Source organism: Microtus oregoni, unplaced genomic scaffold (genome assembly GCF_018167655.1).
Source record: "Microtus oregoni isolate MIOR12 unplaced genomic scaffold, Mior012 000000F_ref0000247, whole genome shotgun sequence".
NCBI classification, from domain to species: domain Eukaryota; kingdom Metazoa; phylum Chordata; class Mammalia; order Rodentia; family Cricetidae; genus Microtus; species Microtus oregoni.
The window spans coordinates 38714570-38737326 of NW_024543059.1; the positions used below are offsets into that span (position 1 = coordinate 38714570).

Genomic DNA, 22757 nt, shown 5'->3' on the forward strand with positions numbered 1-22757 from the left:
TACAGGTATATCTCCCTCTCTGTCCAAACAGAGATCGGTGTTGGGGAATGTTCCTTAGGCTTTCTACCTTCCATGAGGAAGAGGGCATAGCCATTATTACTTCAAGGCTCTTCCAGCTAGCAACGGGGCATAGAGGTACTACCTCAGTCCAAATTCCCTGGATCAGAGGAGGCCATTCCTGGGAACAGAAGACTCTACTCTAGAGCCCACACGCCTTGCTTGCTCTCTCCAGGAAACGGCAGCACCCAGGCTGCAGACCTGCGCATCCGCAGGCAGCACTCCTCTGACAGCGTCTCCAGTATCAATAGTGCCACCAGCCACTCGAGCGTGGGCAGCAACATAGAGAGCGACTCGAAGAAAAAGAAGAGGAAAAACTGGGTGAGTGCACCTCCCTGGACTCCCCCAGGGGGCTGTCTCGTGCTGTCCCCACAATAAATGTCCACAGATAAATCCCAGGCTGCCTCCTAACCTCAGAACCACAGGCCTTGGAGAGCAGATCCAAGGAAGCGCCCTGGGGGAGGCCTTTTCACCAAAACCGATGCTGTGCTCAGCAAAGCGGCGGCGTTGATCAGGCCCCACACTGTGGTTTTTTTTCTCTTCGTGAGACTGTGTGATGTGCCCGTCTCCCATTTCACGTATCTCTCATTTCTTTCTCCTCCTACATTGGCACAGAGTTCAGAGCTCAGTGAATCTCATTCCTCTTTACTGGGGATGAAACTCAGGGACTCAGGCCTGCTCCACACCTGAGTAACACCTCTCTGGAGCTTTTAGCAAGACTCCTCACACGTAGTTCCTTCTTAGTTCCAAGGAAGGTTTTTATAGCACGGATCAACAGTTATCTCATCCTTAACCATACTCTTTACTTGTTTATTTATATACTTATTAATGCGAGGTCTCATTCACTGTATAGGCCTTGTAGGTGTCATACTCGCTATGTGGACCAGGCTAGCCCCAGCAATCAACAGTCCCACCTTTGCCTCTCAATTGCTTGGGTTACCGGTTGTGCCGCCACAGGACTGTTATTTATTTGTTTATTTGCACAGCATCAAACCAAGGCTCTCACTGAAGTTTTGTAACCATGTTCTCCCGAGTATGTTTCATGGTGTTAGCGTTAGCGGTCAGGGGCCCAAGCTCAGGCTAGGGCCCCGTGAATGTTGAGGCTAATACAGTCCCGAGCCTGTCTCCTAAAACACTCCTTGAGTTTCTGCCGGGAGCGCCAAAGGCGGCTTTCTTTGCTCCAAGAAAATCCCAAGCACTTTTGCCCAGTTTCATGACTACTGTCCCAGCGAGGGAGGTATGTTACTTACTAGGGACACCTAGTATCAGGGTACGTCTCGAGTGGCCAGGCTCACCAAACCCCATTGTCACTGTCGTGTTTCATGGTGGCATCTTGTCCCTCATGCCATATCTGTCTCACTCATCTTGAATCATCTTGGATGGGTGGCGAGGTCTCGTTAGCAGTAGGGGAGTCCGAGGTGAGCTACCAGGCCGTCTCCGTGTGATCCTCTTACCATGGTGGTTAGTTTTGTTTTTCTTTACGTGACGAGCCGTTTTCTTTAGCAACTTATTTATTGTGTCTAGAGATGACTAGAGAAGAGTAGCTCATGTTTGCCATCTCTAGCATACAGTTGATAAAATGTAGTCTGCTCAGATTCTCAAAATGATGGGAGAATTATCGTGAAAAATACAGGGCCAGTGAGATGGCTCAACAGGTAAAGGCATTCGCCAAGCAAGCCAGATAAGCCTGAGTTTGATCCCTGGAACCACATAAAGATAGAAAGAACCAACTGCGTAAAATTGTCCTCTGCCGTCTACACATGGGTGGTGGCACACTCGTTACCCCCCCATGCACAATAGCAACAGTAGTAATAATAACAACAACAATAATAATAAGTTTTAAAAAGAAAAATCCCAGCTGTTTTCTTCTAGCCAGGAAATGAAACCTGTTTGTGTTGCTTCTAGACAATTAATTCTCAGTTCTCCATGAAACCAGGAAAGACAGATAACAGACATTCTCGGTGTACCCCAAAGCTTAACACCGTCTAAATTTTGTGACCTCCCTTTTACCTGGTGCTCTCGCTCTGTGGCTTGTGTGGCAAAGCCTGGTGGCAGACTACTGTCTGCGAACTGGAACATCAGGAGAGAGCAAAGGAACAGTGGGCTGGAGTTTGCTCACAAGCTGGGCAAGCAGCTTGTCAGATACAGGACACATCCACTGGGAAAGGCCTCATGACTCCCCGTGAGGAAAACCCTAGAATATATTTTCAAAAAGAAAAAAGGTCCCAGGAAAAGGAAATGATTCCTAAGATACCTGTTTTGGAGACAAAATATGATTATTTTTGTTTGTAGATTTAGAAAGATACATGCTGGTCATGGCCCTTGGAAAATTTGGTTTAATTTTCACGTTCTCACCAGAATTTCCATGTCTGCCTCGGAGGCTGGGGAACAACCTTACCTGGTTTCTGGTTTTTCCAATATAGTTAATGAGTTTCACAGACAGCTGTGGGACCCCTGAGTGAGATAGGCAAATTCTGTGCTTGTTAGATTATGTCCCTCGTGAAAGGAGAGCGGGAACTCCCTACATGGGCACAGCAAGGAGCTGTGCAGACTCAAGGGGTTGCTGCAGATGTCAGTCCCCCATTGCTGAGGAGATAAGATGTTCCTCCCGCTGTTGTTCAGACTTAAGAGATGGTTGAAAAGAGGCAGGGAGATGATCAGACAGACATAAAAGCAGGGGAAGCCCTGGCTGCAGGGTACCCCTCAGCTTGCTCTTCCCTTCCTCTCACAATGGAAGAAGATGCTCCCCGTGACCCATGCTGTTTCAAGCACCCCACTCCCACCAGAAGCCTCTGTGTGGCATTTACAATGAGCCATGTTGCCTCTGAAAAGTCCTAAGCTTTCCGTGTCACTGGCTTTCTCTGTTAAAAATTGTCTTTTTTCCTTCCCCTTCCCTGTTTTCGCTTGCATTTTCTCTGGCAGGTCAATGAGGTAAGCGAGCCCAAGTTTAATTTCAGATACCAAGCTAACCCATCCATTGACATGACTAACCTCATCCGCATCTGTCCCCACATCCGAGCATCATGCTTCTGTTGCTGTGTCACCTCATCTCTCTACACGCACCCGCTGAGCCAGGCTCTGTCTTGCTGTTGGCATCTGTTCTGGAACGAAGTGTAGGCATGGAATGCCCCCGCAGGCCCATCCTGAGCTGTCAATGCCAGATAACTCCCCTTCCCCCGAATGCACTGACTCCACAGAGCTGCTGGGTGCCTTTGCCATTGACGGGGGACATGTGGCTCACTGAACTGCTCTTTTGTAAGCATGCCTCCCCCGCCCCCCCGGGCCGCACCTCGACGAGGCTGACCATATTGTGTGTTCAGTTGCGCAGTTCCTTCAAGCAAGCCTTTGGGAAGAAGAAGTCCCCTAAGTCTGCATCCTCACACTCCGACATCGAGGAGATGACCGATTCTTCATTGCCTTCCTCACCAAAGTTGCCACACAATGGATCCATGGGCTCTACCCCGCTGCTGAGGAATGCCCACTCCAACTCTCTGTGAGTCTATCTAGCGGACAGTGCCCTTGACTCCTGCCTTAGTTAGGGTTTCTGCTGCTGTGACGAGATACCATACCATGGTAACTCTTATAAAGGGAAATTGAGATGTCAGCTTAAAGTCATGGCAGGGAGTGTGGTGGCATGCAGGCAGACATGGTGCCGGAGAAGGAGCTGCTACCTCTTGAGATGCAAGCGGCAGGGGAAGGGAATGTGGGATATAGCTGCTTTAGATGGGGAAGTCAGGGGAGGTCCCTCTGAGTGGGGCTCTTCAGCAGAGAGCTTTACAGCAGAAGGAGCCACTGGTTCACTCTGCTCAGAAACACTAGCAGCTGTGACAAACCTAATTCTGAAGCCTAGTAGCTTCACATGGTTCTTTCTCCCTGGTTCACCCCAAACCTGGTCAACCAGTGGAGAACCTCTGTTTGGTAGTGTTATGTCCAGCCTGATCAGGAGACGGACATGTGGACAAGGTCCCACGGGAGGGTTTTGTGAGCCGCCTGTGGGAGGCACCTTTCTGTCCCCTGTCTGAAACCCGAGGCTGTACTACCTTGCTAGGGAACAAGCAAAGAAGGCAGTAGGCTGTTGTAATAGGAGCGGCAGGGCTGCGTCCCCAGCACCCCAGCCGCCTGCTAGCTTATGCCCGAAATAACAACACACAAACTGTATTCATTTAAACACTGCTTGGCCCATTTCTATCTAGCCTTTTCTAAGCTAATTCTCACATATTAATTTAGCCCATTTCTAATCATTTGTGTAGCACCAAGAGGTGCGCTTACCAGGAAGATTCTAGCCTATGTCCATCCTGGGTCGTAGCTTCATCGCGTGTGCCTCAGAGAACAGAGCTATCGCATCTGCCCAGGAGAGGGGAGCATGGCGTCTCTGAGCTCACTTCCTCTTCCTCCCAGCATTCTGTTCTGTTTACTCCTCCCACCTATGTTTTAACCTATCAGGGCCAAGCAGTTTCTTTATTGCTTAACCAATGAAATCAACAGATTGATATATGACACTCCCACATCACTGTGTCAGCCTCACACTGAGCAAGGCTGCCTTGCCAAGAAACCAACAGTAAAGATTCCAGCGGGGAAATGGGCTGATAGTCTGAGGGGATGGAACCTGCTCCCTTGTAGGACAGTCCAGGAACAGCACGGCGGCTGTTGCCGCAGCGAGTGGAACTCTGAGATCAGTTTCACCGTATGTGATTTCAAGTGTGACAGCAAAGGGGCTAAACTGGATTAGAATTCTGTGGAAAGCAAGGTGGGCCATTGGGAGTAGAGGGAGATGGCAGAGGTAGCAGCATCCTCCAGGCTCCTCCTGCTCTGTCTTCTGAACCCTCCAGTCCCACTCCTCTCCTCCAGGCCTTTGCCACTACTGTGGCCTCTGCCCACCGTGCTCTTGTTCTGAGTATTCCTTCCTCGGCTTTCTGCTCAAGCTGACCTTATCCATAAGGCCTGGGCTGTCTACTGTGCATAACGGAACAGCCACCACCACCCAACACCCTTCCTCTGCTTTGTTCTTTGCCACTGTGTATATCCATCTGGCATAGTGATTTCTCTCGGGTTTGGGTCTAGTCCCTCATCCTACCCCAGCTGCGTGTGCTGGTGGGTCCCCTGTTGGCTTAGAGACCCTCAGGCGTTTGCAATGGCTGAATGGCTGATGGGAGACCCATGTGAGGTGGGGTAGTATACTTGGCACTTTTTTTTTTTAATCGCTGTGACCAGATACATGACAAGAAGCAACTGAAGAGAGGAAGGGCTGTTTTGGTCTATAGTTCGTCATGGTGGGACATGCGTGGCAGCAGGAACGTGAGGTGGCGGGTCACATTGCACCCACAGTCAGGAAGCAAAGAGTGGACAGGAAGTAGGGGCTGAGCCATAAGGCCTCAAGGCCCAGCCCTAGTGACACACAGCCTTCAGCTCTAACTCCTATAGGTTCCACAGCCTTCCCAAACAGCAGCTCTAGGTGGGAATGAAGTGTTCAAGCGCAGGGACCCGTGGGGGACATCTCACATCCAGACCACAACTGCTGGAGATCCAGAGCTCCGCTGGAGTCACCTGATGTGTGAGAGACCTAGGCATCCATAGGGAGGTGTCTGCCAGCTTGGAGCTCCTGCGAGTGCACACCTGGGAGCTCTCAGTGGGGTGGAGTGGAGATGCGGAGCAGAGGGCAAGGACCAGTTCTGATGCTGTGCTGGCCTTCAAAGTTTAGGAAGCAAAAGCAGAGTAGCCGGTGGCGTGGGAGGAGACCCAGGAGCAGAGGGAATAACTGCATGGGGGAGGGAATCGAAACCTGGCTGCGTGCCGCTGGGTGGCCTGTCAGAGGGGTAGTGAGCTGCAGCATCAAACGGGAGGAGCAAGACGGCACCTCCCAAACCGCGGTCCCCACAGGGATGGGCAGGGCTGGCTCTTGGCTCCCCAGCCCTTTTCTTACATTCCACGGCCTCGGTGGACATTGGAGATGTTGGTTTTGGGTCTGGTTTTCCAAAGGTTGGGTTGAGGGCAAATACTTACTTTCTTCAACCTTAAAAGGTTTTATGAAAATGTGCAAATGCAGAGTTGAGAGGGGGTTCAAAGATGAAGCGGAAGGCAGAGGGTGAGGCCTGGAGAAATCCCTCCTCTGTGGGTGAAGGGATGGCAGCCGTGAGGAGGCCACATTTCCCACACTCCACACATTTAAAATTGGCTATGCCAGCATCCCACATCAGGAAAGACAGGGAGATGATAGAATAATGTGCTGAAAAAAAAAATAACATACATCAGGTCACTTTAGTTCATGGTCTCTGAGGTAAGAAAGCCTGCTTTGATTGCCTGCTGGGTATAGTCCAGCAACCTCCAGTTAAGCGACTCCCTCTTCCTCCAGATTTCACCCTGAATTGTCATGCTTAAATAGTGTGACCACAGGCATGATGGTGGCGCTGTGCCTCATTCTCCCCATGTTAAAATCGAAATCACGGCAGCGTGTAAGGTAATTGAATAGCATGCTTCCGATACCTCCAGAAAACACCGCTGCGTACCTGCTGTGTTTTGGCAGGTGTGACTAGACGCTCAGAATGATTTGAGAACAGTCTAGTCCTAAAGGATCTAGCGCCAAGCAGAACAAGGCACAGAAGGACCAGAGGAAAGAAGGGTGCAGTGTTTTTCCCTTTTCATCTATGTAGGGTAGATTAGGTGAGGTATACACTAGACATTCATTTAGTGCTCAGGTCCGGTGCATATGGTAGCCCCTGCTTGGCACCTTTGCATGATGTTCTCTCTGGGTCATTGCTGCGTGGTCGGGGAACGGAAGAACTTCACACCTCAGGCTAGAGCAGACCTGTTCAGTTAGATCCGTCTCCAGTCACTGGACTGCACTCTCACGACCTCATCTAATGCTGGTTGCCCTCCCCAAGGTCCCACCTCCAGACATCATTAAACCAGAGTTTTGGGATTAAGTCTCAGGGTGAGTTTGGGAGTAGAGCAGGCATCCCACTCCTTTAGTGGAGGTCCTGATTGGCCAGCACTGCAAAACAGCCAGCCGAGTTTAGTCACAAAGCAGGCACCGAGAGAGCTTCCTAGAGAAGTGCAGGCCAAGTGACAACACCTCAGCAGAGTCCCAAGTAGAACAAGGGAACAGACCCAAAGCCTGCAGGCCTGGAGCGGACACCACGGTCTCAGCCATCCCTGAGCTTGAGCGCATCTCATAAACTAAAGGCACAAGTCTGTGGTTCTGCCCTGCAAACTGCAGGCCACTCCTGCATAGGGAGCCGGGTATAGGGTCTTTTGATTTTGAGTACCACAGTCCTTTGACCTCTCACAGGTTCAGAAGAGGGAAAACAACATTTGGGGGATTTTTCTTGTGCTTGGTTGTTTTTTTGTTTTGTTTTGAATTCAAGAAAAGACTGAAGCTGACACGCTTCCTCAGTGGTTAGTGATAGGGCCTTACTCTGTATCCAAACAAGCCACAGTCCTCCTGCCTCAGCTTCCTAGGATTCTAGGCATGAGCCTCCTGCCCAGCTAACTCATACAGGTGGATTATACAGCTCTGAAAAGACCGTCAGTTGGAGTGTCTTAGACGTTCCTCCAGCCTTTGCATCTCTTTGAACAGTTCTCTGACCATCTTCTGCTGGCAGCCTGTTTCGCGGGTTGGTTTTGTTTGACTTATAAGCCAGCGCCTGAGTCTTAGGAAGCGGCTGGCATGGCCACCACCTCCCTGCCCAAGCACTCTGTCTCCTAGGCAATCATCTGAAACCTGGGAGCTTAGTGGTTTTGGAGTTTTGGTTTTCTGAGTTTTTTTCTTTCTCTCCCATCTTCAATCCAAATTGTTCCCAATCACTCAACAACCTTTAGAAGTAACAGACTATATTTTAGTAGAACTGGCCCTCCCAGTAGCTACAATTTACTATGCCTTTAAGGTCTTCTACCTCAAAAAACCCAAGCAACTGAACAAGGAGCCTGCCTTGCTCTTTCTTGAGCATAGTAGCCACACACACTTTGGTCGGATGTGAGAAAGTGGTCCACACTGTGGCGTGGCACCAGACAGCTTGGCTTCGTGTCACCTCATTCTCCTGGATCTTGCTCTTCAAGTCGGCTTCTTTTCTTATGTAAGAATGAATGTGGGAAGCAGGCAGGGCATGAGGGACTAATAGCAGATCTCTGTAGACACCTCAAAGAGCGCATTTCAGAATAAAATGAAAACTCCAAAACTCCAATTAACTCTATCTACTCTTAAGTTCAGCGTTCTCTCTCTCTCTCTCTCTCTCTCTCTCTCTCTCTCTCTCTCTCTCTCTCTCATATTGCCGGGGTGGGGGAAGCCTTGCTCTTAAGTTTCTGTTCTTGCCTATTACCTCCCTTCTGAGAGGGAAGGCTGGCTGTGTCTGCCTGGTAAGTGCTCATACCCAAAAGACTACCTGTTCCCGTCCACAGTTCCTGGTTACCCTGTTAGTGCAGCATGGTTACTGCTTCTGTCTACAATTTTGGTTACCCTGTTAATGCAGTGTGGTTACTGCTTCCGTCTACAGTTCCTGGTTACCCTGTTAGTGTAGCGTGGTTACTGCTCAGTCTCCAGTTCCTGGTTACCCTGTTAGTGTAGCGTGGTTACTGCTCAGTCTCCAGTTCCTGGTTACCCTGTTAGTGCAGTGTGGTTACTGCTTCCATCTCCAGTTCCTGGTTACCCTGTTAGTGCAGTGTGGTTACTGCTTCCGTCTACAGTTCCTGGTTACCCTGTTAGTGCAGTGTAGTTACTGCTCAGTCTCCAGTTCCTGGTTACCCTGTTAGTGTAGCGTGGTTACTGCTTCCGTCTACAGTTCCTGGTTACCCTGTTAGTGCAGCGTGGTTACTGCTTCCGTCTACAGTTCCTGGTTACCCTGTTAGTGCAGTGTGGTTACTGCTTCCATCTCCAGTTCCTGGTTACCCTGTTAGTGCAGTGTAGTTACTGCTCAGTCTCCAGTTCCTGGTTACCCTGTTAGTGTAGCGTGGTTACTGCTCCTGTCTACAGTTCCTGGTTACCCTCTGTTAGTGCCATGTCGGGGAAAGCTACAGTATAGCCCTTCTTGTAACCATTGCTCTGTATTGCTTTGTTGAATAACAAAGACTGGATATTTTGATGCTTTGGGTGTGATCCTCTCTAGAAAACAGTAGAGGCTGGAGGAGGGGCTGATATGTGCTGAGCCCTGAGTAGTGGTTAACCTGGACCAGTCTCAGAAGGGCAAGTGAATTACATCGGAGCTCATGTCGTCGGTACCACCCTCTTCTTTCCCTAGGATTTCTGAGTGTATGGACAGTGAGGCGGAGACGGTCATGCAGCTACGAAATGAGCTGAGAGACAAGGAGATGAAGCTGACGGACATCCGCCTAGAGGCGCTCAGCTCTGCCCACCAGTTGGACCAGCTCCGGGAGGCCATGAACAGGATGCAGGTGAGTGGATGGCAAACAGAGTCCCAGGAAGCTGCAGAGAGGAAGCCCAGGGGTGCGGGTATGCTGGCAGTTGCTGCTTCCCTGTTTCTCTCTTTAGTTTTCAGAGAGTGGGTAGTCCACACATCAGACCTTGTGTGGCTTCACACTGCCTCCTCCTTCCACAGTGGCCCCTCCCCTTGGCCTGCTCCCTGTCTTCCCTAGCTCCACTTGTCACACACTACTGGAGTGGAACTGTGATGAGTGACTGTGTCCCCACCATCTGCTTCATGCCATTCCTTCCCCTCTGAGTACCCTCCGTCTATCCAAACTGGACCCGCCTCCAAGGCTCTACCTGAGCCTCCTCCCAGACCTCGCCATGTCCTGCAGCTGGAAGAGCCAGCAGCTTCCTTTGAAGGTGGCTGCACACCAGTTCTTCCGGGTCCCACCGCTGCATCCCAGTCTTGTGAGCTGCATTTTGCACCAAGACTCGCTTGCATTCGGCTCTTTATGGACAATCGTGGAATGACAGAGTCCTGTAGGCTGTGCTAAAGGTGACCTCACTGGAGAGCTGTGTCCCAAAGAACATTCCCTGGACCCGGGAGAGGCTCCTGGAAAGGACAGCCGCTCCACAATGAGTGTGCGCAGGAAATCCACTGTGCCCCCTTCTCAGAGTCACAGAGCAAACAGCTCCTTTCATGTTCCAAGAAGTCGTGGAGTTGAGAAATCTGTCATCCTAAATTCTCAAACCTCTTTGACTGACAAACTCTGTCACACTGGCCACACTGGCAGGAGACCCCCCGGAAAGGCAGTTTCTGAATACTCCCTAAAGACCAGTTCTCCATGAGTTGGGTACCAGTCCTGCCAGAGTCTTGAATGGCTGGGAAGGTGGGGCGTGCCGTGCAGTCTCCCCAAGGGGTGCCTGTTTTGGCTGGCCTAGCTACCGGGTTCCTCCAGATTCTTCCCCCAGAAAAGGCATGTTCCCTTCATTGCATCCATTTATTAAGTCAGTCTCTCCCTTACTTTTCGCAGAGTGAAATTGAGAAGCTGAAAGCTGAGAACGACAGACTGAAGTCTGAGTCTCAAGGCGGTGGCTGCAGCCGGGCCCCCTCCCAGGTGTCCATCTCCACTTCCTCAAGGCAGTCTTTAGGCCTCTCACAGCACAGCCTGAACCTCCCAGAGTCCACCAGTTTAGGTGAGTGGCTGGCAGCCTGGGGGCAGGTCAAGTCTACTAGCCTGGGTAAGTGGCTGACAGGCTGGGGGAAGGTCCAGTCCACCAGCCTGGGTAAGTGGCTCGTAGGACCAGCAGCAGGCCATGGACACCAGCCTGACTGAGTGGCTCACAGGCTGAATACACCAGTCTGGGTGAGTGGATTGTGGGACCAGCGCAGTCTGAGGCCTGCGGCTGGCACTCCCGTGACCAGGGTGAGCAGGTCCACAGATCTGATGGTGAGGTAGCAGGTGTGTGTGCACTTGGGGTGTGTGTGTCTGGGTGTGCATCTGCTACCAACATGAGCCCAGCCATTAGATTCTTCCATGCTTTGCTCCAGCACCCTGAGTTCTTCAGACCATGAGCTTGGGTTTCTCCCTGCCCACCATGCTGAGTTTTTCTCAATCCATCTAAGGAGTTGTTATCTGCATCCCCAGTGCTCAACTGTACCGGTATACCCCTTGGAAGGACATACCACAGAGGCCATGCCTTGGCTTCCAGCCTTCTGGCTGCCGGGGTAGACTTCAGGCTGGCACATCATCCCACAATGCACCTTAAGTTTTTCTTTGTGAGCATTTCAAGGCTGACGCTTTTATTATTTTTTTTTAACCCATGATGCTACTGTTGCTGTTGTTTGAGTCACCCTTGCGCCTCCATCCGGCAAGATGCATTGTCAGCCTGCTGACCCCGCCCCTGGCCTTCCCACCATTGGTTTCTGTGACTGCATTCTCCATCCTTCCCTCCCCCCCAGCCTGCAGCCCGACATCGGAATTGCCCTGCTGCTGTGCCCACAGGCAGCAGAGGTGTCGGGAAGCAGCTCTGCCGTCCCCACGTGCCCGCCCACGTGCCTAAGGCTGTTGATGTTTTCCATTCGCAGACGTGTTGCTGGATGACACTGGTGAATGCTCGGCTCGGAAGGAAGGAGGCAGGCATGTTAAGATAGTTGTCAGCTTTGAGGAGGCAATGAAGTGGAAGGAGGTCAGTCGGCTCCCTCTCCCTGCTCACCTGCCCTTTCCCCAGGCAGAAATGGCCTAGCTTAGCGACGGGAGACCTAAGGCACTGGGAAGTACCAACACCTGTCTCAAAGTCAGTGTCTCCCTCACTCACAAGGGACAGACGCATTCCGAGGCCCAGGGGCTGCTGACATGGTAGTGTATCCTGGGCCCGGGATGTGCTGTGTTCTACTATACATGAGTATGCATGAAGGAGTTTCCTATACAGATTCTTTAAGGCATTAGCAAGAGAGAATGGTGATGTCACTCGGTAGCCAAGCGTTTGCTCGCATGTACAGGGCCCTGAGTTCCGTTCCTAACATCACAGTAAAACGCAAACCAAAACACAAACGAACAAACAAACAAAAAATAACCAGAAAGTAAAGAAATTTTCAAGATAAAATAGAATACTTAACAACAACGTTCTGAAAACAGAAATCGAGACCTCTGCTGGGTGGTAGCTCCTGTCCCCATAATCCTTAGTGGTCCCTCCCGTGCTCACAATCCTTGGCAGCCCTTATATCCACAATCTTCAGCCGTCCATCCCGTACCCACAATCCTCAATAGTCCTTCTACCTGCAATCCTTGGTGGTCTCTGCTGTACCCATCCTCACTGACTGTCCTTTGACAGAAAGCGAAGAGCGCTTCCTTTCTGTGTTTCAAAGACTGCTAAAGCTCACTCCAGGAGCAACTTCACAGGAAATTGCACTTCCCTATACTCTCAGCACTAGGAAACACTAATGCTTTCAGAAATGCCTTTTCTGTCCGGTTGTGGTGGTGGTGCACAGCTTTAAGCCCAGTACTCGGGAAGCAGAGGCAGGTCGATCTCCATGAGTTCAATGTTGTAAGAGCAGCGGGCTGCGTCCTGTCACCCGGCTCCCGCACGGCTAGCTTATGCCTGAAATAACTACATGGAAGCTGTATCCTTTTAAACGCTGCTTGGCCCATTAGTTTTAACCTCTTATTGGCTAGCTCTTACATATTGAAACCCATTTCTAATATTCTGTGTAGCACCACGAGCTGGCTTACCAGGAAAGATCTTAACCTGCGTCTTTCTGGAGTGGGAGAATCATGGCGACTGCCTGACTCGGCTTTCTTTCTCCCAGAATTCTGTTCAGTCTACTCCGCCTACCTAATTTTCTGTCCTCTCAAAGGCCAAGCAGTTTCTTTATTAATTAACCAATGAAAGCAACACCTACATCAGTTCAAGGCCGACCTGATCTATAGTTCTAAGACAGCCAGGGCTACACAAAGAAACCCTGTCTCAAAAAAACAAATGAACAAAAAAAAGAAAGAAAGGGCGTTTCTGGACCTGCTGCTTTCCTGAGTCATGTCCCAGGCAGCTGTGAACATTTTACTGGTAAGGCAGAAGCGGAAGCTGACTGCACTCAGCTGGTCTAGGGCTCATTTCTGTCTCGTCAGAGACTCGAGACATCGCATTCACCAAGCTGGGAGACAGAAGGCCCTCGGCTGAGTCTAGGGAGCACAGAGGGCTCAGAGTAGGATGGGTCCGGGCACCCTGAGCCACTGATGCTAGAAGCCGGCGGTTCTCTGGTGTGGTTTCTGTTCCGTGTGTACCTGCCAGCGACTATTCTGAGGTGGAGGTGAAGGGTGGCAAAGTCGGTTGGTTCTATTTTAGTGGGGAAATCCTATTGGATGCCCTGGATGACCTTGGGTGTCCATGAAAGTGGGAAAAGGCCGCATGAGTCTCCACGTAGAGTCCCCTTGAGGTTTTGAAATTGTATTTCATGGTGTTTCTAGCCAGCATGTTAATGGTTTCAGATAGTTGGGAAACCAAAGTGCCCATCAAAACGAAGTCTCTGCCAGCTCTGCCCCCATGTGGCTGACCTCCCAGGGGTCTCATAGGTGTCTGGCTGGAAAGGAAGCTCAGGAACTCAGCTAACAGAGGCCTGGCCTGGCAGACGGAAGTTCGTTCTCCCAGCATTCTCCCAGTGCAGGCGGGTCACATCTCTACATATTGTTGATCCTCCTTGCCATCATTCCCAGTATCACAGCTGACATTCTTGCAGGATGGCAAATCGTTGTTCTGGGCCACACTGCAGCATACACAAGAGGGCACTGACCGTGGCATTGTCCCCATTGTGCAGCTAAGAAACCCAAGACCACAAGGCTCGGGGGAGTCAGACTCTTTCTTCACCGCCGGTGCTCTGCCCTCTCTTGACGGCTGCGTGCCTGCGCCCACCACCCAGCCCCACCCCTGTCCTAGCTGCATCCTCACAAAGCATGGGAGATATTAAAAACCCAGCAGAAGGGAATGCTTTCTCGGCATCCTTTTCATGGATGTGATCAGTTTAGCTCCTGTGGGTGTAGAAGAATAAGAAGTGGGGGAAAAAAGATAGTTGTTGACAGTCTTCCCAGGATTTTACTAATTTCTGAATCGAGCTTTTCAGTTTTCATGGAAGAAAAGTAATAAATACTGTTTTAATTGTAAGAAGCCAGGCTCACACTTTTAATTCCCGCTCTTGAGAGGCAGAAGCAGGAGGTTTTCCACAAAGAAAGGAAAAAAGGGAGAAAGAGAAAGAAAGAAAGAAAGAAAGAGAAGGAAAGAAAGAAAAAAAGGAAGGAAGGAAAAATAGGAACATTCTCTGAAGTTCTAACAATAACGACAAACTTTATTAAATAAAATAAGAAATGGCTAACCCTAGATACGTGTAAGTTGAGAAGGTATCGTAAGTCTGTCCAGCGTAGCTCTGAGTGTCAGGCAGGTGAATCGTGGAAGCTTCCTGGAAAAGGTGAGTAGTTCTTTAGCAAGGTTTGTAATCTGGCCGCTGGCAGACAGGAGCTGGGGGAGGGTGCAGTCCAGGATGTGGAATCCAAGCCCTGTGCAAAACATGCACTTAGCTGATGGTTCCAGGGACCCGAGAGGCGATTGCAGTCTCCCTGACCCTTTGCACTTTTACCAGAGCAGAGACGGGGTTCCAGGCTGTTGCGTGCCAGCTGAGCTATGCCTGGCGTGGAAAGGAATGGGGCTTTGCTGTCTTTTGGAAGCACTGGGATGCCTAGGCCTCTGCTCAGCCGGGCCAGAAAGCAGCCAGCTGCTCCTCACCTGCTTGTGTCTCCTCACCCTTAGGATTCCAGACCGCACCTTTTCCTTATTGGCTGCATCGGAGTTAGTGGCAAGACGAAATGGGACGTGCTCGATGGGGTGGTTAGACGGCTGTTCAAAGTAAGTGTTTCAAGAAGAAAGTCACAGCAAGGGGCTTGGAGGGGGGGGGAGCTTTGTTTCCATAACCCCACCATTTCCCTAGCTTACTCTCCTTATCCTTATCCTTAGGTTGCTAGGTCTTGTCCCCTGGTCCTCCAGGGCATGGAAAGATGATGGTATGTGACTGGTCATTCTCCATCATCTTTCCTTGGCTGGCTAGCCAGCTAGTAAACATCATTTCACAGTGCGTCCCTAGAGCGGTGTCCTATTCAATATGACCCGGGGGTGAAGCTCAGCCAGTACACTTTGGCCCTTTGGGCTTCACATACACGACCAGCACCCCCATTCAGCACCCCCTACCAACCTTGCAGTCCCTGGGAGCCACATCCCACCAGTAGCCAGTGTCAAGGATGCCGGCATGCAGCATGGTCACAACACGGGGTTGGGTGTTTGCATTATCAGAAATGGCTAGGGAACACCAAAGGGAATCTTGTGTCTCATGATGATGTGAAAGAAACTTTTGATTTTTTTTTCTTCTGTCCCAAAATAAATCAGCAGTATCAAGTATTAATCATATTTCCTGAGTGGTAACTATAGCCTCTACGTCACATGTCAGAGCCCACACTAAGCCCTTTGTTGTTCCATTTAATGACTTTGAAAGCAGCCTGATGCAACCAACTTAGAAGTAGACCAGAGGTCTCTGCCATCTGACCGAACCTGACTTAGCTAACACATTGCAGTCTCTTTCAGCATATGCATCAAATGGTTTTGCACAAGAGAAATTCAGTTCTTTCCTTTTTTAAAGAGTGTGTGTTTGAGTGCTTTGCCTACATTTATGTCTGATGTCTGGTGCCCTTAAGAGGCCCAAAAATGGCATTGGATTTCCTGGAATTGGAGTCACAGATGGTTTCCTGTCAGTTACTTTTTATGAATTGCTTAGCACCATCCACAGACCCTGATTGTAAACAGAGACTGCTCGTTCGTTTTCCGGCCGTCCAGACCCGAATAATCACACAGAAACTATATTAATTACAACACTGTTTGGCCAATGGCTCAAGTGTATTACTGGCTTATTATATCTTAAATTAAGCCATTTCTATTAATTTGTATGTTACCACAAGGCTATGGCCTATGAGTAAAGTTCCGGCGGGTGTCTTTCTCCTTCGGCAGCTACATGCCATCTCCTTGACTCCGCCTAGTCTCTCTCTATATCTCTTCCAGCCTGGCCATATTCTGCCCTGCCATCGGTCAAAGCAGCTTTATTCATTAAGCAATAAAAGCATCACATACAATAGGACATTCCATATCACCTGATGCCAAATTGAGGAAAAGCTGCTTGCCTTTCTGTGCTTGGTTGTTTACCCAGGATAAGTTTTCATGGTCTTGTTAGGGGCTTGTTTTTCCCTGTCCCTAAGCAGATAAATCTTTATGTTGAGAGCCTGGGTTTTGAGGGTGTTATCCCCAGAACACTCTTAATTTCAGTTCAGGTGTCCTCTGAGAAAAAGAGGGTACCCATCAGTCACCCAGTGAGAATGGGTGTCCCAGCAGGTTTTAGCCAGCTCTCTGATGGTCCGTGTTTTATTTCCCCAGGAATACATCATTCATGTGGACCCAGTGAGTCAGCTGGGGCTGAATTCAGACAGCGTCCTCGGCTACAGCATCGGTGAGATCAAGCGCAGCAACACCTCCGAGACCCCCGAGCTGCTCCCGTGTGGCTATCTGGTGGGAGAGAACACCACCATCTTGGTGACTGTCAAGGGTAAGTGGCTGCTATCTGAGCAGTGGTGGTGCACGCCTTTAATCCCAGCACTCAGGTGGTAGAAGGAGGCAGATCTCTGAGTTCAAAGCCAGCCTGAAGCACAGAGTGAGTTCCAGGACATTCGGGGCTGCACAGAACCAAAAGGCTAAGTGATTGCTTATGAAGCTGGGGCTTGTTTTCAGTGGTCAAAGTATGTCTGTTTTCACTGTGTATGTGGGTGGGTTTCATCTTCCCCCCCTTTTACCTCAACCACTCCTACTCAAGCAAGTTGCACCACCAGGAAACAACAAATTACTTCAGTTTATTGCTGAAATTAAACATCAAAAGGTCCCATTAGCCTTATGACTGAGATGATGAGAAACTAATAACTCCTTAATAACCCTGTCGAAGTGGCACTTTACCAAGCCGTGGAGGGTGCTTGCCAGCCGGCCTTGGACACAAGCCCATTCTACAGATAGGGAAACAGGAAAGTTGCTACAAACATCCTGATGAGATCACTCTTGCCCACACACCCAGCTCCTGGAAGTGTTAAGCCCCCGAATGTCATGTGTCATGGTCTTCCTCTCCTTGTCCCTGTACACTCAGGGCTCTCTTATAATGCAAAATGCTTTCAGTGTGGTTTCAAAAACACGGTCGTTTTTAATACTTCTAGGACTCTTTAAACATCCCAAGGCTGAGTCAAATCCGAGATCCAAGGCAGACTGTGAGCTACCATAAAAAGTGAAAGTTACATATTTCAGATACGCAGTAGCACAGAATCAGCATCCCCATTCTGGAATGGAGCATGCGCTATAGCAAGGGATGTTTGGACCAAAGAAAGACCAAAATTGAGCAGGTTAAAGAGCTAATCCTGCAACTACATACCAAGTATTTTGGGCTTGTGATGGACTCATCTGGGCTCTAAGGGCTTGGGTAACCCTGCCCCTCCAGTTTTCCTGCTTTAGCACCCACAGTCTCTCTCTTAAATCAGCTCCTCTCCGTGCCTGAAACTTTGATATCGTAGGTGTATCATGATCCTGGTCTCTTCACCCTCCTGGAGTCCCCATTGCAGCTTGAGCTTACCCTCCAAAATGTCATGCAGTAGCTTCTCAGGGATTCTCCTTGCAGAGATTCTGACCTGCCAACCATTGCCTAGCCTCAGCAGCTCTCTCAAGCCTTAAGGCAAAATTCCATGACCTCATCGTCTTACATCTTGCATGCCTGCAAAACTGGTACAGAGTGGACAGTGTTGCCAAGTTCTGCTGCCAGCCTGGGCTGGACCCTTGCCCTTTGAATAGCAGTTGTAATGGCTTCTTGGTGTGTGCATTTGCAGAAATCGCTTTCCCAGGCAGTTTTGTGAGCAAGGAAGCCGCTCTATGGTTCCTTTCCTCTTGCGTTGTTTCAAAGCAGGGCTTCTCTTTCACACTCACAGAATCCTTTCCATATGCACCTTGACCTCACCTTTCAACTTACCCAAGCGCTCCCCGCCACCCCCCGAACAAACTGCATTTTTGTATCCTCCTGTTCTTTTTCACTACAGACCTGGATAAGAGTGGTGAGCAGTAACCATGCTCTAACCTGAGCACTCTCTTGCCTTGAGATGACCTCTACCAAATGCATTAGTCCATATCTTAGGGTTTCTATTGCAGTGAAGAGACACCATGACCACAGCAAGCCTTATAAAGGAGACATTTAATTAACACTGGCTTACAGTTTCAGGAGTCTAGTCTGTCACTGTCACTGTGGGACGCATGGAGACGTGCAGACAGACATAGTACTGGAGTGGTAGCCAGGGTTCTGCATCTGGATCCCCAGGCAGCAGGAAGAGACAGTAACACTGGGCCTGGCTTGAACATCTCCAACCTTAAAACCCACCCCCAGTGACACATTTCCTCCAACAAGGCCACACATTCTCCAACAAGGCCACACTCCTAATAGCGTCAGTCCTTAAGAGCCTATGGGGGCCATTTTCATTCAAACAGCCACAGTGGGCCTAGCTTGAGGTCCCACCCCCAGTGACATACTTCCTCTAGTAAGACCACACCTACTCCAACAAGGACACACCTCCTGATAGTGCCACTCCCTTTGGGCCTATGGGGACCATTTTCATTCTGTCTTTTTTCCCCCTCTATATAGCACTAATCTCTCCACAGCCCTGGCTATCCTGGAACTCACTATGCAGACCAGGCTAGCCTAGAACTCATAGAGGTGCTCCTGCCTCTACCTCCCAAGTACCAGGATAAAAGATGGGCACCACCATGCCCCGTAGTCCATCGCTTTTAAATTCAAGTTTTCAGGAGATGGGCAGAAGGCAGCCAGGGTCTTTGCCAGAATGTAGCAAGAATGACCTCTTGACTTCCTGATGGAGTCATGCCCCATATCCCCTACTCCCCAAAAATCATGGGCCACGCTTTCACTATCCACAGCCCTCTACGCATTGTGATTTCCCAAATTTCCACCAGAATGGTTCGTTAATATCTGCTTACCGCTTTCCTGTCCGTTTCTATCCTGAGGTTCCTGCACACTCCTCTGCAGACCAGGGCAGGAAGCCCGAGCACTGGGTAGTAAGGTCACCATACCAATGACCCTACTTTTCAGTATCAGTTTTCTGTGTTAGCTCCTTGTCTAGTGGCCGGGATAAAATACCTGCCAGAGGCAACAAAAGGAAGGACGTGTTTACACCGTCCTCAATAGTGGGGAAGTCACAGCCCCGCAGCCCACTGGCAGATGAACGGGTGAATAAACTCGGACAGAAAGAACCCTACCTAGGAGAAGCAGAATGAATCATCAGGCATGCAGAAAGAAGAACTGTGTAACAAGAGCCCCCAACGAATGGGACCATTTACAACCATTTTACAAAGTACATGGCGTCATGGGGCCACGCATAGGGTCATGGGGTCACCTCCTCGTTTCACACTGCAAACACCAAGGGGTAAAACTGACATGTGAGGGATGAGTGACAAGATGCCCACCCCTACAGGAGCACGGCACTCCATACAGCCTGGTCTATGGCTACCCTCAGTGTTAGCATGTATACCAGGATCGACTTGGGTTCTGGATTCCCCTGATGAGCACTAAAACCTCCCTGGATTTTGCAGTAGGGTCCCATTTGGTAAATCAATTCATACCAGTGATTCCCGAAGAAGCGGTGACCCTGTGTGTTCCTTTTATTTTATCTTAATGGTGTGGATGCATGATGTCTGCATTGGGGGTGTGCACATGACACAGAGAGCCTGTGCAAGTCGGAGGACAACTCTTGGGAGTGGGTTCTCTATTTTTTCCCCATTGTGTAAGAAGTCCCAGGGATGGACTGAGCATCTCAGGCTTGGTAGCAGGTACTGAGTTGTTTTGCTGGACCAGAATTTGTATATTCTGAAGTCAGTCCTCTGAAAACTCTATGGCAAAACAGCTACATACCTGCTAAGTATCCTGCTCATCGTCGCCCTGTGGCTCTCATTGTTGATGGCGTTATTACATTCAGGCAAGAGTTCCTCCACCCTATGCTTGCTCTGTAGGTTGAGCCTATATATAGGGCTGCAGGAAGCTCCCAGGCCTGCTCCTAGAGGCGAGGCACCTGAGGATCATTGTCATGGTCCTTTGGGAGCAGTCATTGCCTTTAGGGGTTACCTTGGTTAGGAGAGGGCTAGAAACAAGCCCATAAATGCTAAGGGTGTCCAATTGCTCTGAGTGGGGGAAGGTGCTGTTGGGTAACAGGAATACCTCCTGGTTTATTTCTTCACTTACACAGACTGGCTTGCTTTCTTTTAAGATTTATTTATTTACTTATTTACTCATTTATTTATTTATTTAATGTGTATTTGAGTGCTCCACCTGCATGTACACCCTTACACCAGAAGAGGGCACCAGATCCCACTACAGATGGTTGTGAGCCACCATGTGGTTGCTGGGAATTGAACTCAGGACCTTTGGAAGAGCAAGCAATGCTCTTAACTGCTGAGCCATCTCTCCAGCCCCCCTAACTAGCTCTTGTAACTTAAATTAACCCATATCTTTACCTATGAATCCACATTCTGTTGTGTGGCTCGGTTACCTTTACTCTATAATGCCCTGCTGCCTGCTCTGGGTCACTGGCATCTCCTGCTTTCTTTTTCCCAGCATCCTCTGTGTCTGGAGATCCTGTCCAGGTATTGGATGTTCAGTTTGTTATTAAGCCAGCCAGAGTGACACATCTTCACAGTGTACAAAAACATTATTCCACAGTACCGTTGTTGTCTGAGCTCTCTCCCTGACCCCGAGACCATTCTTTTAAAGTGAACAACGCTGGCTAATGAGGTTATCTCAGATAGACAAGGGGAGAGAGAAGCTTCCATGTGCCACTATTGCTGGTCAGAGTCTCAGCATGTAGCGTGTTAGTCTGGACCTGCCAATCTGTATTCTCATTCTAACATCAGGGTTTCACCTTGCTTCCTGCCTTGCCTTCTGGCACACCTAAGTACGAGCAGCTTAGTGCCTGGCAGGAAGGAGAGAGAAGAAAGGGGAAGAGGCAACTCGGGGTTATGGCAGACACAGTTGGACAAGACTCTGGTATCGGCTGGGATAGACTCTATAGGGCTAGTAAATGCTAATAGGCAGACAAAGTTCAGAATTAGGGGAACAAAAGACTTGAGGTGCTGGTGACCAAGACGGTGGATTTCTAGAGCAGCAACATTGGGCTCTCAGCCACCAGTGTGCCTCGGTGGGCAGGAGTCTTAGGACTGACAAGAAGAGGGATGATGGCAGAGCTACCCTCCTTGCCCACCTCTAAGCCCTCCCCATCTCTCTCCACCAGGGCTCCCGGAAAACAGCCTAGACGCTCTGGTGTTTGAATCCCTGATCCCCAAGCCCATCCTGCAGCGCTACGTCTCCCTGCTGACAGAGCACCGGCGTATCATCCTCTCGGGCCCCAGCGGCACTGGGAAAACCTACCTGGCCAACCGGCTCTCGGAATATGTGGTTCTCCGGGAAGGACGGGAGTTGACAGATGGTGTCATTGCCACCTTTAACGTGGATCACAAGTCCAGCAAGGTGAGGAGGTCCTCCTGTGTCTGCTGTACCCTGGGCTCTTTAAATGCTGCTGATACCACCACCCCGAGCCTTTTCAAACTCTCCATTCTAGAACGCCAGGAGAGGAGTTCAGAATGGGGCTTATAGATAGGAATGCTTTGAGTCAGACCCTTCCTTCCAGGAGCTCCATCTAGGCCAAGTCAATCCTGTCTGCTTATGATGCACAGTGAAGGCTCTTTCCGATGTGTCCAGTTCACCAAAAACTTACCATGCCTCTAGTGGGAGTTATTATTTTCTCCCCAAATAAAACCTTTTGTAAATGGCCGGGCGGTGGTGGCGCACGCCTTTAATCCCAGCCCTCGGGAGGCAGAGGCAGGCGGATCTCTGGGAGTTCGAGGCCAGCCTGGTCTACAAGAACTAGTTCCAGGATAGGCACCAAAGCTACAGAGAAACCCTGTCTCGAAAAACAAACAAAACAAAACAAAACTTTTGTAAGCCAACAAAACCGCCCATAACAACAACCATGGTGGCTGTCACTGATGGCTTGGTTATCTGTCCCTCACAAAGCCCTTCAAGGACTAGTTGTCTTTGTCTCCCTCTTACGAATGAAGGACATTCGTTACATTCTAAGTGTGGGTCCTGGGGCTGAGGTTGCTGTCTCAGAGCCCTGTGCGTGGCCAGCTCTATCGCCCCATACAGTGAATACTGGGAACTTAGAGATGGAGTCTGACCTGGTCTGAGCTGGGGGCGCTGTGAAAGGTTTTCACGGTGTCTTTCATTTGTTCATTGATTGATTCATTCATTCAGTCAGTCACTCATTCATCCTCCGGCGTACAGTGAAAGCTCACGCTTTCTAGCTCTGTTCAATGTTGGGCAGCATACCTGGAGATTCAGCGGTGAATCGGAAAGGGCTCCTCTGCCTTATGAATCACCTCCCACACCTGAGAGGGTTAGGTCTCATGCCTCAGTTACCTGTTTCCATGCTGGTTTACCCTGTTTACCAGTTCCCCTCGTCATTTTGATGTAGGGAAGAGATGAGAAAAGCTCTTATCTCTCTGTCTACAGCTTATGAGTGGGTGGATGAAGGAAGGCCACATGGGTGGCCGGCAGATTGTGCCCAACTCGATCTCATTTTGCTGGGCTGCTTGCCCATGTAGACCATGGCCTAAGTAAGGAAGGTGGTGGTGGGGGGGGGGGGGGTCCAAATGAGAAGGAATCAGATCTGCCCATGGT

General features: G+C 49.9%; 1 protein-coding gene across 15 annotated transcripts in view; it reads left to right on the top strand.

Moving 5' to 3' along the window:
• Nav2 (neuron navigator 2) overlaps positions 1–22757 on the top strand; it is a 621718-nt gene that overhangs the window by 584437 nt on the left and 14524 nt on the right. For 12 of the 15 annotated variants that reach the window (XM_041656370.1, XM_041656355.1, XM_041656326.1 and 9 more), the window contains 9 exons: positions 233–378; positions 2980–2988; positions 3378–3550; positions 9285–9438; positions 10447–10609; positions 11502–11602; positions 14708–14803; positions 16373–16541; positions 21310–21545. In XM_041656370.1, the coding sequence (XP_041512304.1) occupies positions 233–378; positions 2980–2988; positions 3378–3550; positions 9285–9438; positions 10447–10609; positions 11502–11602; positions 14708–14803; positions 16373–16541; positions 21310–21545 (1247 nt within the window). Of the gene's footprint in view, positions 1–232; positions 379–2979; positions 2989–3377; positions 3551–9284; positions 9439–10446; positions 10610–11501; positions 11603–14707; positions 14804–16372; positions 16542–21309; positions 21546–22757 lie in introns of those variants that run through there. The other 3 variants (XM_041656293.1, XM_041656319.1, XR_005974653.1) reach the window with 2 other exon arrangements.